General features: G+C 44.7%; 1 protein-coding gene across 7 annotated transcripts; it reads right to left on the reverse strand.

The window, feature by feature from the left end:
* Positions 1–2065: 2065 nt before the first annotated feature.
* On the reverse strand, positions 2066–12024 carry LOC124381326 (oxysterol binding protein). Of its 7 annotated transcripts, none has more exons than XM_046842860.1 (17): positions 12004–12024; positions 10472–10700; positions 8825–9033; positions 7853–8015; positions 7667–7778; positions 7325–7523; positions 6978–7080; positions 6790–6853; positions 6519–6686; positions 6126–6371; positions 5104–5224; positions 4884–4987; positions 4458–4553; positions 4191–4378; positions 3875–4107; positions 3216–3254; positions 2066–2272 (listed from the first exon to the last, which is right to left on the reverse strand). In XM_046842860.1, exons 2-17 carry the CDS (start codon positions 10603–10605, stop codon positions 2127–2129), a joined length of 2325 nt encoding a protein of 774 aa, XP_046698816.1. In that variant the 5' UTR covers positions 10606–10700; positions 12004–12024; the 3' UTR covers positions 2066–2126. The 7 variants fall into 7 exon arrangements, with proteins under 7 accessions (XP_046698816.1, XP_046698817.1, XP_046698815.1 ...); XM_046842861.1 differs by lacking the exon at positions 12004–12024 and adding an exon at positions 11163–11311 and having other exon boundaries at positions 10472–10642; XM_046842859.1 differs by lacking the exon at positions 12004–12024 and adding an exon at positions 11163–11252.
* Positions 12025–16636: the final 4612 nt, after the last annotated feature.

The raw sequence follows: 16636 nt of genomic DNA on the forward strand, positions 1-16636 counted from the left end.
GAGCAGCGCCTGGTTTCCTTCAGATGTAACATTTGAAATTCAGGCCAATCTGTTTAAACTTGGTTTCATCATCAGATCAGATTCATCAGATTGTTTGATTCAGTGCGCTGTAGATCAGGAAGCCAGTGCAGCTTTTGAAGACTAGGAAATGTGGTCCATTGTAGGAGTTCTAGTGAGTATTTGAGCAGCTGAGTTCTGTAACGTGTGATAAAATATTTCCTGAATGCACTGTAAATAAAACTTGGAGAATTTCATAGGTGACATTTCATCTACTCGTCATTGTTTGTACTGAACATCAGGCAGACTGGTTTGTTTTTCATACCATCTCAGAGAGTTCTCCTCATCTCCTCTGACTCACTCAGCAGGGATCAGCTGGAGGTGGGACTTCTGGACCTGAAGGTCATGTGTTCAAATTTCTAGCCACACCAAGCTGCCACTCCTGGGCCCCTGAGTAAGGCCCTTAACACCAGAGCTGTTCAGTTTTATGAATGAGAGAAATAGAAGACCAAAATGCTTTACATGGAAAATTACTATAGACTCAGTTTAGAACCCTAAAATTATTTATCATTTCTGTAGGACCAAATCAAGTGTTCAAATCAGCTTACAAATCAAATCAAAAAGTTTTATGAGTTTAGAATCCGATTATTCTGGACTTTTCCAGGAGGGGAAGCTTTTTGAACTGGCCAACAGAAATGAGTGTCGCTCCGCCTCCTCACTCTGATTGGTTGGATGTTTCTTACTTTTGAAATACTACCATGAATGATGCTTTCCAGATGTGTGTGTGTGTGTGTGGGGCGTAGCAGCAGTGGCTCAGGGTGAATAAAACGGTGTAAACTGATCCGACTTTTGTTTTGTGTTTGTTTGTTTTCTTTTGTTTACAGCAGGACGACCCACAAGTCTAATACACACCTTAAGGGCCTTGCTCAAGGGCCCCACTGTGGCATTGCTGAGATTTGAACTTGTGACCTTCTGCTCTGCATCTACTGCCGTAACCACTAAATTAGTTACCACATCGCAACTTCCTCCGAAATACACACAAGTAATGAGAGCTTTTTTTTTCATCTGATTTTATTCCATCCCGCAGCATTTCTACGCTCAGTTTATCCCGTCACAGCAGAGATCGTGGAAGAGAACCAAAAATTACAACAAAAAAAAGAAAAAAGAGAGGCAGATTCTGAGAATTTACAGCTGGAAATACAGAGGGGAAAAAAAAACATTACACAAAAAAAACTAAAATTAAAATCAATTGAACAAATCATTTCAATTCTACTGCAATTTTTTTGAGAAAAAAAAAAAAACAAAAGAAAAAAAAGGACTGAAAAGAAAAACGGTGGAAAAGCGTTTCCCTTCAAAAGCCTCAGCACCAACCTCACACACACTCACACTCACACACACACACACACACACACACGTACACATTTATTCATGTTATTCGGTTTGATTTTTGTTCATATGTAAGTACACTTGAAAAAAAATTGATTTATAATCCCCCGATCAACCCCCACACACACACACACACACACACACACACACACACAGAGAGAGAGAAAAAGAGAGACATGTGCTCAGTAGTGTGACAGTAAAGGGAGTGTGTATGTGACACCACACAGGCACTAGTCGTTGTGTACGTGTGCTACACGCTGTAGTGCTGTAGCGTTTCCATGGCGCTCGGGGTGGGGTGGGGTTTGGGGGGAACAGCGGCGGCGAACACCACGAACACCACGTCCTTCATTATCCTCGAGTCGTTTAATGTACGTCAGAGCATTTGGTCTGGGATCAGCCTGGGTACAGGGAAGGCCACGCCCCTTTAGGCCACGCCCCTGTGGAAGACATGTCCATTCCTTACGTTAACGTTAACACTGACGGAGAGAGAGAGGAAAGAGGAAGTGAACAAGAGGAAAAAAAAAAAAAAGGAAATTACACAGCGATTGGGCGGAGAGACTTCCTCTTCCTGTTGTTGGGGGAGATGGTCGGTGCGGGGAGGTGTGTGTGTGTGTGTGTGTGTGTGTGTGGGGGGGGGTTTCCATGTGAGCATTTTTTTCCCGCGAGAGGAAAGAAAGCGGGCTGATGAATTACTATTTTTTTAATTTGTTGCAATAGTCCACTTTATAAACGGGGGTGCTGATTCAGAAGATGTCGGGGCAGGCGTGCCACTCGCCCAGATCTTTAGCCTCCCAGTACCCCCCCTTGTAGATATGAGTGGGCTCTCCTGTCATCACATCTTTCTGCTGCTCGAACCAGAGGGCGTTGTAGTTGTCCTGCGGGGCACCTGCTTTCAACACACACACACACACACACACACACACACACACACACACACACACACACACACGGTCAGCATTTCCATTTCATTCTCAAAAAAAAAAAAAAAGAGAAAGTCACGTGGACGTCCGCAGACCTGCTGCGATTGAGACCGAATCACTAAACTAATAATTATTAATAAAAACAGAAAATAAAATGCACAGGCGCTGAGTGGAGAATACTTACACGTGTGTGTGTGTGTGTGTGTGTGTGTGTGTGTGTGTGTTATTAGCAATAGGTTCCTCTTTGCATTCTTGAAGCAACTCCATTATGCAAGTGATCTGATTGGCACATTGTATTATTGTGTGTGTGTGTGTGTGTGTGTGTGTGTGTGTGTGTGTTTACAAGTAATTCAGGAGCAATATTTATGTTCCAGCTGATGAGCAGAAGGGAAGTCCATGATTGGTCGGTTACTGTAAAAGTGGGCGGGTTTAAACTAATTCATACCCGACAATAATATTAACGAGATGTTCGTTAGAATGGTGTGTGTGTGTGTGTGTGTGGGTGTGTGAGAGCTGTGCACAATGTGGAATGCAGAAGGGGAATGAAAGTGTAACACACACACTCTATCACACATCGTCTGCGCTGTCAGAAGGAGCTGGTTGAGCTCGGACTCCACCGCGTGGACTTTCTGTTCTCCTGTAAGCTCTTTTGAAATGCTTATCACTAGGTTCCGCCCACTACCACCCTTCTGCTAAACCCCACCCACAATCCTCCTGATAAACCCACCCACTTATCCAGTACACCAATAATGTAACAGTACTGCGCCAAACCTCAACGTCCAATAGAAATGCTGCATGGAGTGATGGAGATGAATTTATGAGTGAACAGAAGAAAGAATGGCGTGTGTGTGTGTGTGTGTGTGTGTGTGTGTGTGTGTATCAGGACAGAGAAAAGATGGTTGAAGTACTTGCTTTTTAGAGGCGAGTCAGTTATGGAGTCCTCAATGAGAGCTTGAGGGAGACAGAGAGAGAGAGAGAAAGAGACACAGACAGGCGAGTGAAACAGGAGACAAAAAAACAAAAACAACAAAAAAAATATTTATACAAAAATAATACTAATCGAGGGGGAAAGTGTCCTTTAGGAGGACTGACTGTGTCTCACTTTTATCGTGTCTCATATGCTCAATCTGTCTGTGTCACTCTCACCGTGTGTGTCTCACTCTCACCATGTGCGTGTCTCACAGTGCCTCACTCTCACAATGTCTCATTCTCACCCTGTGTCTCACACCATCACTGGCTGTCTTACTCTCACTGTGTGTCACTGTGTCTCACTCTCACTGAGTGTCTCACTTTACTTAATGTATGTCACTCTCAGGTGCATAGACAATGTGTCTCACTCCATGTCACACTCTGCAATGTGTCTCACTCTGTGTCTCGTTCTTTCTCTGTGCCACATGCTCTCCCCATGTCTCACGACCCAATTTGTCTCACGCTTTCTCCATGCCTCCCTTTGACAGGGCCTCCCCAGTGTGTCTCACTCCATGTCTTAGTCTCCAATGTGTGTCTTTCTCTCACCATGTCTCACTTGTGGCTTTCTCTTCCAGTGTATTACACCCCCCCGTATGGCTTACCCTCGCTGTCTTCAGCATTAGCCTGCTGCGCTGCCTCTCGCTCTCTCTCCCGTCTCACAATGCGCTGTTTCTCCTCCAGTCTCTGTTTCTCAGCGTTGGCTTCGTCCCACAGCCCCTGTTCCATCAGTCTCTGATCGGGGCGTCGCCGACTGTCTGTCGGAGCCACGCCTTCCTCGGGCTCATTTAGCGTCAGTGCCAGTGATGAGAAGTAGTACATGTTCTCTGCTCCATCTCTACACAATACATCAGACAAAATACAGGACATGAGAGACGAAGAGAGACGGAGAGAGAGAGACATAGAGCAACTGGGTCTTACGGTAGAGGATTTTTCTTCCAGAGTTCTCGAGCTTTGAGCGTTTGGTAGACGGTTTTCTGGCGTCCCTCCGCCCCGTTCTCTCCTCCTCGACTGCTCTGCATTACACGAGAAAACTCCATCTTTTCATCCCACGTCCCCGAGAGCACGTAGTGAGCTTTACCGTCCTTATCAGTCACCACACCTGTGACCTGGGGACGAAGAGACAGTGTGTGTGTGGAGGCTAGATGTAGTAGATGGTTCATTAACAAGGTGTGTTTGGAGTCTCACCTTCCTGGCCACATCTCTGCTGAAGTAGCTGTAGGGAGCGAATTTGAGGTGACAGCGATCTCCTGTTCTGTGATTTATCACATCAATCTCTCCTGACTAACACACAGAGGAACGGAGGGAAGATTACATGAGCAACCATGAGCCCAGAGCCTCAACCCTACACATGGATCATTTCCTGTTATTACACACACATTAACAGAGACTGTAGACCGTCTACACCCCTGCAGATCCCAGACGTACAGTCTGAGTCATTTCATACCAGTGTTGCACCCTGATCAAAACAACAGAACACCATTACAGGCCTCACACTGCCCCCTGGTGGTAGATTCTCACACACACACACACACACACACACACACACACACACACACACACACACACACACACACACACACACACACACACACACACACGAGAACACCTTACCTGGTCGATCCACAGCTTCCCTACGATGATGTTGTGCACGGTGGTGGTCACCTTCTTCCAGGTGTAGTGATTATTACTCTTCTCAAATATACAGTGAATAGAACCTGGAGACAATTCATCATTATTATTATTATTCTTGTTACAGATGTTATTGTGTGTGTGTGTGTGTGTGTGTGTGTGTGTGTGTGTGTGTGTGTGTGTGCGTGTGTGTGTGTTGTACCCAGGGGCATGATGGAGAGGTATTTGCCCCTGAACTTGCTGGCCACAGTGATTTCCTGGCGCAGGGTCCAGCCTCGCTCAGAGATGACGTGATGAGCTGCAGCGGGAGGATGATGACTCACCTGAGAAAACACACACACACACACACACACACACACACACACACACACACACACACACACACACACACACATCTATATATAGATTTGTTTCACCTTGTTTTACCTATAAAAAGTGTTTTCCTCTCATTACCTGCTCACAAAGAGACCTATATCTCTTCCTGTCTCATTACCTGCTCACAAAGAGACCTATATCTCTTCCTGTCCCATTACCTGCTCACAGAGAGACCTGTATCTCTTCCTGTCTCATTTCCTGCTCACAGAGACCTGTGTTATCAAGTCAAGTCAAGAGGCTTTTATTGTCATTTCTACTATACACAGTAAAAACGAGACAACGTTCCTAACGAACCCTGGTGCTACACTAAACAACAACAACAACATAAAGCTACAACACAACACAAGCTACGTAAAGTGCATCGAGTGCAACCTGGTGCAAACAGTGCAGACAAAAAACAGTACAGACAGACAACACAAGACAAGACACAAAACCAAGGCAGCGCAGACCAGTAAACCTACTGTAGCAGTCAAGAGGTGCAGAAGAGGGCATGTAAACAGTAATACAGTGAAAGGTGCAAAAAAACAGCAGTTAAAGAGTGTAGTACTGTCAAATATTAATAATAATAAATAGATGATGGTTTCTCTCTCAGTCTCATTCCCTGCTCACAGAGAGACCTGTTTCTCTCTCAGTCTCATTCCCTGCTCACATAGAGACCCGTGTTTCTCCCTCAGTCTCATTCCCTGCTCACATAGAGACCCATGTTTCTCTCTCAGTCTCATTCCCTGCTCACATAGAGACCCATGTTTCTCTCTCAGTCTCATTCCCTGCTCACATAGAGACCCGTGTTTCTCTCTCAGTCTCATTCCCTGCTCACAGAGAGACCTGTGTTTCTCTCTGTCTCATTACCTGCTCACAGAGAGACCTGTATCCACTCTCCTGCAGGCGGTCGAGTTCGAAGGTTTCCCCCAGCAGAGGGTTGAAGGGTTTTCCTGTACGGTGTACGGTGGTGGAGTACGACGACACGGTGAAGGCTGCTACGTAGCACAGCTGCTCCAGGGAGCTCTGACACTTGCCGGCTCGGTCCAGCAGCTCGGAGTACTCCAGATCCTCGGACAGACGCTGCAGCATGGAGATCGGCTCGTTAAAGTTCACCTGCGGGAGGAAACCCACACAAACCTCTTACTCGTGCAAAGATCCATGAAGATACCCGGAATGCTTGCTTGGTATCTATCGCTCAGACGTGACCAGCGTATAGAAAGTGTATCTGCAGGACTACTGGTTATCTGAAAGCTCCCTCACAGGCATGGGGATTTTGGAGAGCTCTTTGCCGATGCAGTTCTTCATGATGCTCCAGAGGTTGAGCGAGTAGTTCGGTTTGTCTGGGATTCGACTTCTCCTCTTCCTCACCGGCTCCAAATCCTGGGACTGAGGAGACTCCGGGTTGGATGTGAGCGAATGCTCGTCCAGCTGGAAGCGAACGTTTTTGAGTTGAATAGTAAAATAGAACGAGACTCACACTTCATACAACAAGCGAAAAAAAAAACACAAGGACGGGAGCGAAACGTCTCACCGACGTGGTGCCGTCGTCCATCCCCATCTCACTGCTGATCCCGCTGACGTTGCTGCCCGACCTCCTGAGAGGAACACGGGGAGACACACAGAGACAGAAAGAGACACAGAAAGAGAGAAAGAGAGAGACACTTAGGTCCAGTCCACATCGTGAGACACAGGAACAGGAAGTAGGAGGTAAATACAGACCTGTGGTATTTAGGGTCGGCTGGGACGGTAATAAATTCCTCACACGCGTCAAAAAACTCGTTCTCCTCGTCATCGCTGGCGTCACCCTTCGCTGCAGCGGCGCCTGGAGGGGGAAAAAAACGATTTCGCCTCGATAAACACGGATCCTCGCGCTTTCATGGACACCAGATTCATGGCCTTTTTTTTTTTAAAGCACCATTTTTCTATTAAATGTACCTCAGCGTCTACTTTTAAGAAGCGTGGGAACCCGGGAAAAAAGATGAATTTGTAAAAGTTTGGTTTAAAAAAATAAATAAAAAAAAAATGATATATAAGCTCAGAGTGTGTGTGTGTGTGCGTGTGTGTACCTTTGATGTCCACTGCAGTGTTACCAGAGGCAGGAGCAAGCACTGTGGCTCCTCTGAAGGCTCTCTCCAGATGGTTGTGCTGCTTAGCGAGCTGCTCCAGTGTCTCCTCCAGACGTACCCTCTGATCCCGCTCGGACTGGAGAGCTTTCTGCCAGCGCTTACTGTGGGCCTGAGCCAGAGACAGGAAGTCCCGACATGCCTACACACACACACACACACACACACACACACACACACACACACACACACACTCTAATTAGATGTAATTAGACCTTTTTGTGGAGAAATGGAACAACCAGATTCCACCTAAAACACGTTCTCGTAAGTGTGACGCCGCCTTACGTTGATCATGGCGTTGGACGTGATGCGGAATAGCGTGGCCCTCTCCGTCACCTGCCGGATTTTATCGCTCGTCTCCACACCCGGTTTAATGCTCTCCAGCTCGGACAAGGACCTAAGAGAGACCATGGTCACTACACGCTGACTGTGGAGTAAAATAAGGAGACTTGCCTGAGAGGCGGGGCTGACCTTTGGAGGGCGGAGCCGTGTTTGGCGATAAGGTCATTGCACGTGCTGAGATCTTCTACTTTGCTGCCCAGAGTTCTGAGCGTGGACTGGACCTCGGCGTTCCGAGCCCCACCACCCTGACCTGCGATCGGTGGAGAGGAGGCACAATCGTCCCCGGAGTCATCTGAGGGAACATGCGAGAACATTGGAGGTGTCCTGAGTGTCCATCTGATCTACCTGCACTTCAGCTGAGTAAATTAAATTAACCATGAGAGGGTAAGGAATGTGTGTGTGTGTGTGTGTGTGTGTGTGAATTCCTGTAAAATGTCTGTGGGTTCTGACTGTAATAATGGGAATATGGCTCACCAAACTGGTTGTAACAGGGTGTAATTGGGGATAACTGGGCGTGACTGACTGTAACAGGGTGTAACTGGGCGTGACTGGCTGTAACAGGATGTAAATGGGGATAACTGGGCGTGACTGGCTGTAACAGGGTGTAACTGGGCGTGACTGGCTGTAACAGGGTGTAACTGGGCATGACTGGCTGTAACAGGGTGTAACTGGGCGTGACTGGCTGTAACAGGGTGTAACTGGGCGTGACTGGCTGTAACAGGGTGTAACTGGGCGTGACTGGCTGTAACAGGGTGTAACTGGGCGTGACTGGCTGTAACAGGGTGTAACAGGGCGTTTATTTGTCACATATACATTATGAAATGATTTTCACTGGGGCTGGTGCATTATTTACAACTGGGCATAAATGGGTGTAACTGGGCGTGAACATGGGTTGATTGGGTTTAAAACTGGTTGTAACTGGGTGTTAACATGATGTGAATGGGTTTAAATTGGTTTAACTGGGCATGACTGTTTGTAACAGGGTGTGACTGGATGCAACGGTGTAACTGGGTGTGAAGAGCGTAACTGATTGTAACATGGTGTGAGTGGGTTTGAATGGGTGTAACTGGGTGTAACAAGGCGTGACTGGGTGTAACTTACCCGACTCTGCGTGCATGTGCACAGCTTTGGCCTTAGCGAGCTCCAGGGCCGTGATCCAGCGCTGTCTCTCCACCTCCGAGCTCGCCTTCAGGTGATACGTCTGAGCACCTCCGTTTGAGATCACGAAGTTACACGAGTCCTCCACCGCAATGTTGGCTGTGGCCAGATTTATAGTGCCACGACACGTGTGGCCCATCTCCGCCTGCGTCCTGGAATACAGAGAGAGGAACCTTCACAGAGAAGCCCATCAGCTGTGGAAGTGTCACCGAGCTGGCAACAGGATTTTACTTTCCTGAAATAGTACAGACTCTACTTCTGTTCATTGAATTCTAAAATTCAATTTCTAGAGATTTTTCTAAACTATTATTTCCTCGCTTGAAGTGAGAGTACAGACAAGTGGAGGATTATACGAGATTTTTGGGCCAGAACCAGAAATATCATCATGAGGGATAGGAAGTGTTGACGTGGCTCCGCCCAGCCGAGTTACAAATATTTAGTGTTTGGATTTCATACATAGCTTCAGGTGTCATATGGCTTCTAATCTGATCCAGTGACCTTCAGAGATCTGATTATGCTCAGACAGCAGTCAGAAGGTCAGATCTTCATCTCTCTCTCTCTCACACACACACACACACACACACACACACACACACTTCCTGTTTTGTGTTCATCACGTGACCCAAACCGCTTACTTCTCCGAGTACTGGTGTAAGTTTGCGCTGAGGTTGGACGTCATGATGACAGACACCGTCGTCTCAGTGCAAAAATGATAAACAATTCTTACTGACGGAGACGCTGTATAAGGCCACATGACCACAAACCAACACCTAAAACACTCTAAACAGTGTTTAACCAAACCACACCCCCAGGGGGCGGAGCATATTCACTCCACAGAGCACATTGGATAACCTAAAGACTATTATACTATTAAAATGACCACGTTTGAATATGTCCTAAATATATTATGTATATTAGGAAGACCCCGTAGGATTTCTTGGGCATTTAAAAGACCACATCTGATTCTGAAGACACTTCAGAGGACATGTCTTATTCAGAGTTCCAGAGATCTACTTTCAGAGAAACTTTAAACCTTGTCTGATTTGAAGGAAATTTTAGAGACCATGTCTAAAATTTGGGGACATTCTAGAAACTTTTTAGAATCCACGTCTGATTTCAGGGAGATTTAATAGATTGCGTCTGATATCAAGGACATTTTAGAGACCACGTCTAATTTCAGGGAGATTTAACAGATTGCGTCTGATATCGAGGACATTTTAGAGACCACGTCTGATTCGAGAGACACATTGAAAACCTTGTCTGATTTCAAGGACATTTTAGAGACCATGTCTAATATTTGGGGACATTCTAGAAACTTTTTATAGATCTTGTCTGATTTTTGGGGACCATGTCTCATCTCAGAGTCATTTTAGAGTCTGATTTCAGGGAGATTTAAGAGTTTATGTCCGATTTCGAGGACATTTTAAAGACCACGTCGGATTCGAGAGACACATTGAAAACCTTATCAGATTTCGGGGACACTTTGAGACTATGTCTGATTTCGGGGACACTTTAGAGACTATGTCTGATTTCAGGGACACTTTAGAGACCATGTCTGATCTGAACACTCAGATTAGTCAGTGTGTGTACCTGTAATATGACAGCAGGCCGTTACTCAGGACGAACCACCTCCGCTGGTATCCCTTGATGTAGTTGGTCCACTTGAACAGCCAGCCCTTGTAGGTGTCCCCGGGCGCCGGAGCGGCCGCTTTGGGCTCCGACATCACGGCAGGCCGAGGCTTCAGTGAGGCCTACCGCTTCCTGAAAACGACGCAGCAACACACAGGCACAGAGGTCGGTTCACACCAGCGGACCGCAACTGCGGGAGGCAGAAACGAATTAGACGGCGGGATGATGTGGTGCCGGACCCTGTCCCCTGTCCCCTGTCCCCTGTGGAACACGGAGCTAGCGGCTAATCACTAGCCTTCATTCTGCGGGTTTCGCCTACGTGTACAAACTCGGCTAACCTGCTAGCATTAGCATTAGCATTAGTTTACGTAGAAGATAAACAGAAGCCTGGAGATTAAATCAGCAGGAAATTTCCTAACAGAACCGCAGGGTTCTGAAATACACTAATAACCTCAGCGGTTATTACAGTGAGGAGAACCAGAAGGTTTCCTTCCGCCTGGTATCTCTCAGAAACCACCATGAAGATAAGCTGGAGCTAGCAAGGAGACTGACAGGAGCTTCAGGACTCATTTCACACTCATTTCACACTCATCTCACTCTCATCTTACTTTCATTTCACTCTCATCTCACTCTCATCTCACACACATCTCACCTGTCTCCTGTACTTCTCTCCCGGCTGGAAGAAGAAAGTGTCACACACCCCACTGCTGCCCCAGGGAGTACGGGTCCAGTCCCAAATCACTCCCCTTACCCATCAAGTGCATTACAAAGTCAGGAACTGAGCATTACATTACACCCTATGTAGTGCACTTAACCTTTACACTAAACGGGGATTGGGATTGAACCTCACAGTGCACTTCACTTGGGCTAGTTTGTGTGTTTTTGTGTATAAACCTACACAATTACACACCTGCTGGAATATATTTCACTTATTAATATTTGTTAGGGTTCCTGTACATCATTTCTCCATTTAAATCTATGATTTATTATATTATGATTTTGTACATATTATATGCTTTATTAATAAATATATATTGTGACGTCACTCTCCCGCACGCTTTTTCCGGTTTTCCGAGTATTTATAGTCTGTATGCAGGTTCTGAACACCAGAGGGCGCACTGGGACTCGAGCTGCAATCTCAGACCAGGTCCATGGTAACGCTCTGTGGACTCCAGCCATCAGAGGAACTTTATACAGAACCACTCCAGTCAAAACAAACGTTTTTATACGAACTGAATGTACTGTAAATAAACATGTTTAGACCAGTGGTATTTCACCCCCAGACCTTCAGTGGTGTCCTTTCAAAAACTATCCACCTCTTAATCTCATCACTAGAAAAAAAACATCAATATTATAGAGACGTGCAGTAAAACAGAATAAATGTCATTACTAAAGCAAAGAACCCAATAAACACAGTTCAACACTTCTCCTTTCAGTGTAGCCACAGCTGCACCCCCACATACATCATCTCTAACAAAAGCATCGATATTCACCTTATAAAATGACCGAGGGGTTTCCTGAATTTTTTGTACATTATCTTCTGTGCAGTATGACGGCAAATTGGCAAATTGTGCGTTTTCCTGCAAATTGTACAGGAAAGAAAACGTAAATATCTTTGTGACGCGAAAATGGTGCCGTTATCGTACGCCCGCCAGAGGGCTCCAGAGTCACCAAATCACAGTCTGATTGATTACAATTACAGCTTCAAGCAGCATGGATTTTTTTATTATTATTTTGGGCTTACAGCAATAAGTGAAATCTGATTGGTAAGAAACTCAAATGGAAAATTTATCTCTGTGGTGCAGCGGCGGCTCATGTGAGAGAAACGCTATGAAATGAGGAGAATGGAGTATTGGGAAAAATGTAATATTAATATTAATAATATATTAAAGAGGAAGTCAGTGATTCTGAAAGTTTAGACCAGAAATGAAGGACTTTGCTGGACCTGACAACCCGGCAATCATATATATATATAAATAAAACTCCCCCATTAAATCCACACAGGAACCAGTTCTGCTCACTTGAATGATATCTATAATTCCCACAGCATCTTTTCAGTGTACATTAACAGATATCAGAAGAACACCAAGATAACCTAAGAGCCCATTTTTATCTTTCTCAATCACGCTAAAAAAGAAAAACAAAAAAAAGGGTGTGTCTGAACCTGCACTAAAGCATTTACAGTCCATTATCTCACTGACATTTGCTCGGTTCAGAATATTGCGGTGGTGTCACGCACACAGAACGTTAATTAAACCATAAAGTATTCGGAATTTTGATCATTGCAGCATACGCCAGACTCAACTAATCCCACCGGATGGACCAGACAGGATGCAGTTAAAGACCAAGTTAAGGACCGAGACAGGACGATTTTTCTGGTATCAGTACCGCACTTATTAATTTTTTTTACACAAATATCTCTTTCTACATTCTACATTTTCAAACCAGACTCTACTTTAGTTTCAATCTATTTGGTGACATCATCAATATATACTCCTTCTCACTGCGCCGTTTTCAGCCCATCGACCTGTTTCTTGTCATTGTGTGACTTTTTCAATCCGCTGGTGCATCATTTCCTCTACCATCCTCTACCTTCTTAAAGGGGCTCCGGCCGCTAACACAATACATTCAAACCCCCAAACGAGCAAAATGAACAAAACACACCACAGTGGATTCACGTTTATTATTATATTTAGAAAATACCAGTTTTTATGGTTGTATCATTTTATTTTGTTGTATTTCTCCACCACACCTTAAAGACCAGTCCGTGAAAATATTGTCTGACATCAAACCGGTCCATGGCACAAAAAAGTTTGGGGACCGCTGGTCTAAAACACAGACCCTTCCCATGCCCGGCCCTCAAACTGTGAGAACCTGATGCTAATCTTTGACTGCCACCATGTAGGAGTGTGTAATGAACTCGGCACAAGGGACCTTCTTATATTCAGGCTACAGTACGATGAAGAAACTTATAATCTACTGTAGAAAAGTTTAAATTGGAACTCGTTTAAACTACTATTAATTTGCATCGATTGCAAGATCTTAACGATGGTCCAAATGCTCAGGGGGATAATATTGTTTAAATGGTAATCAGTCATGTACAGTTTTATTGAGAGATGGTAGTTGATCTCCTGCTGCTTTAATACTAAAACTTATTTATCCATTTTTTTTTCTACACACATTACATCATTACCCTCTAAGGTATTTGTCATTTCGGGGCAAGTTCATTCTGATATATATTTTGGAGTACAATCTGGCAGATCTTCGATAATTAAAGTTCTTCTCACAAACAGTCAGATTTACCTCCAAATATCAAGGAATCTGAGAGCCAAAAATCCTAAATTAAACCCTGAAACATCTAAATCTCAGGCTACAATTTTAAAAGTTTGCTTCTCTAGAAAAAGCACAGCAAAGCAAAAAGAGCTTTAAATGAAGGCTAAACACAAAGGCCAAACCACATCAAATCAAGAATTAAACAGCCACACTGATTAGCAGAGGAACGGAAGTAGACAGAGGAAGATTGATACCAGCTGAGAATAATGAGTGATTAGTAAAGGGTAGAGAGAGACTCAGTGGCGACATCTGGTGGGCAAAACAAAGAAATGAATAAACTAAACGGAAAATTGAAAAAACCCCGAACTCATACGATACAGGCTTCACTGCAAAAAAAAACAAAAAAAACACCACTAGGATTAAACGGACTTCAGATCGTTTCAGCTTCTCGTCTGCTGGAGTTTGCTGGAGTGAAACTGGGCAAATTTGCCATACAGGCGTCTGATGTGATGCAACATTTGACGTACGCCGATGCTGAAAGAAGTCGTTTCGAAAAACATTGCTGGAAGACTACGAGAGATCAGGAAAACCTTCGATGAGCTCAACCCTCAAAAAATCAAAACTGTTCAGCAACTCGCACTGGCCTGATTTGTTTTCGTACGTCGTTCTGGATAAGAGCATCTGTCATAAATGTCAATATGAATTTACCATACTGTATATACTTTCCACAATACTATAAAACATCGAGCAAAGACCAGAAGGAACTTTAACTGGGCTTTCAACTTTAAACACTAGATCCAGAGTCCAGAGTGGCATCTATCACACAACAGAACCAAGCTACCTTCTGAGCTTCAACCTCCTCATACACGTTATGGCACATAGTGAACATAGCGAAGTTCTGGAGCAGACTATGAGGTTCATCAGAATGAGGCTGTTCCTCAATAAATAGGAAAGTATTCGATTTATACATAACAATCAAATAAAATGACACAAATACCGTGCAAAATTAATTTTTCCTACAGTTAGTCATTTGGGGAAAAAAATACAGAAATGGCACAGAAGTTCCTCATATAAGTGAAAGATAGGAATCCGTAGTCCTGTTTTGATGCGAAGATATGTTCAGGTCATCCCCCTTATTACATCCTCAGTTTCAGCTTTACAGAATGTTTACAGAAGGGCATATAGTTTACACATTTACTGATTGTAAAAATAAAAGTGTTGTGTATTTATTCAGAAAAAATAAAATTAAAAAATAAGTTTTAGTCAAATATCGTATAAGATCAGGTCTTCAGGTAGAACTGAAATACTACTGAGAATAGAAGCGACATCCATATCACGGAAAGTGAGCCTGTAATCGCTGGGGGCATAGAATTACCTGCAAAATAGAAACATAGATACAATTCAACATGAAATTATACACATAATTCAGTTTTATTCAAGTATCTGTAAGAGTTCACTGACCGTAAAACCGGGTGAATTTCACTGAGTTTGGATCAACAGGAAAGGTCAAGTTTATGAGGCCATTGAGGAAAGTGGATTTCATTTGAGCTGTAGTGACATTTAAGTTGCCCAAAACCAAGATGCTGTCTGTCAAAATAGAACCATTCCTGAAAGAACACAACCACAGAGATTCAGGACGTTACGCCTTCATTCTTTACTAAACAAAAGCTATTTTCTTCCTTACCTAAATATTATAATCTCCATGCGGATGAAATTAAAGTCTTTCCTATACAATGGTGAAACCTAAAATAATAATTAGAGAAAGAAGAAGGTCAATAAAAGGGTTAAGGTGGCTCAATGTCTCATGATGAGAAGAAGAAAATGAATTGTAAGCAGTTTTCTTTAAAACGTACCTGATCAGTGATATTTTTAGCTTTTGTTGAAAACTCTGTCGATTTCGAATCAACCAGCGCTGGATAAAAGGTTTCAATGATGCTGAAAGTTAAACCGAAAACTGAACCTACTGCTACAGTGGTTGTAGTCAGGGCCGTTGTAGCTGTGTCTAGGGATGAAAAGTGCAGCATAAGAAAGTTATGATAAGAAACAGAATTAGAAAGTGTTTAGTGATGATAAAAAAGGGGGTTGTTTTGCTGGGTACAGCTGTGTTTGGGTGCTGAAGTCAGGGGGTTGTTTTGCCGGGTACAGCTGTGTTTGGGGGCCTGAAGTCGGGGTTGTTTTGCCGGGTACAGCTGTGTTTGGGTGCTGAAGTCAGGGGTTGTTTTGCGGTACAGCTGTGTTTGGGTGCTGAAGTCAGGGGTTGTTTTGCCGGGTACAGCTGTGTTTGGGTGCTGAAGTCAGGGGGTTGTTTTGCCGGGTACAGCTGTGTTTGGGGGCTGAAGTCAGGGGGTTGTTTTGCCGGGTACAGCTGTGTTTGCGGCTGAAGTCAGGGGTTGTTTTGCCGGTACAGCTGTGTTTGGGGCCTGAAGTCGGGGTTGTTTTGCCGGTACAGCTGTGTTTGGGTGCTGAAGTCAGGGGTTGTTTTGCGGTACAGCTGTGTTTGGGTGCTGAAGTCAGGGGTTGTTTTGCCGGTACAGCTGTGTTTGGGGCTGAAGTCAGGGGTTGTTTTGCCGGGTACAGCTGTGTTTGCGGCTGAAGTCAGGGGGTTGTTTTGCCGGGTACAGCTGTGTTTGGGGCCTGAAGTTGGGGTTGTTTTGCCGGTACAGCTGTGTTTGGGTGCTGAAGTCAGGGGTTGTTTTGCCGGGTACAGCTGTGTTTGGGACTGAAGTCAGGGGTTGTTTTGCCGGTACAGCTGTGTTTGGGGGCTGAAGTCAGGGGGTTGTTTTGCCGGGTACAGCTGTGTTTGCGGCTGAAGTCAGGGGGTTGTTTTGCCGGGTACAGCTGTGTTTGGGGGCC

This window comes from Silurus meridionalis, chromosome 28, assembly GCF_014805685.1.
Source record: "Silurus meridionalis isolate SWU-2019-XX chromosome 28, ASM1480568v1, whole genome shotgun sequence".
Classification (NCBI taxonomy): domain Eukaryota; kingdom Metazoa; phylum Chordata; class Actinopteri; order Siluriformes; family Siluridae; genus Silurus; species Silurus meridionalis.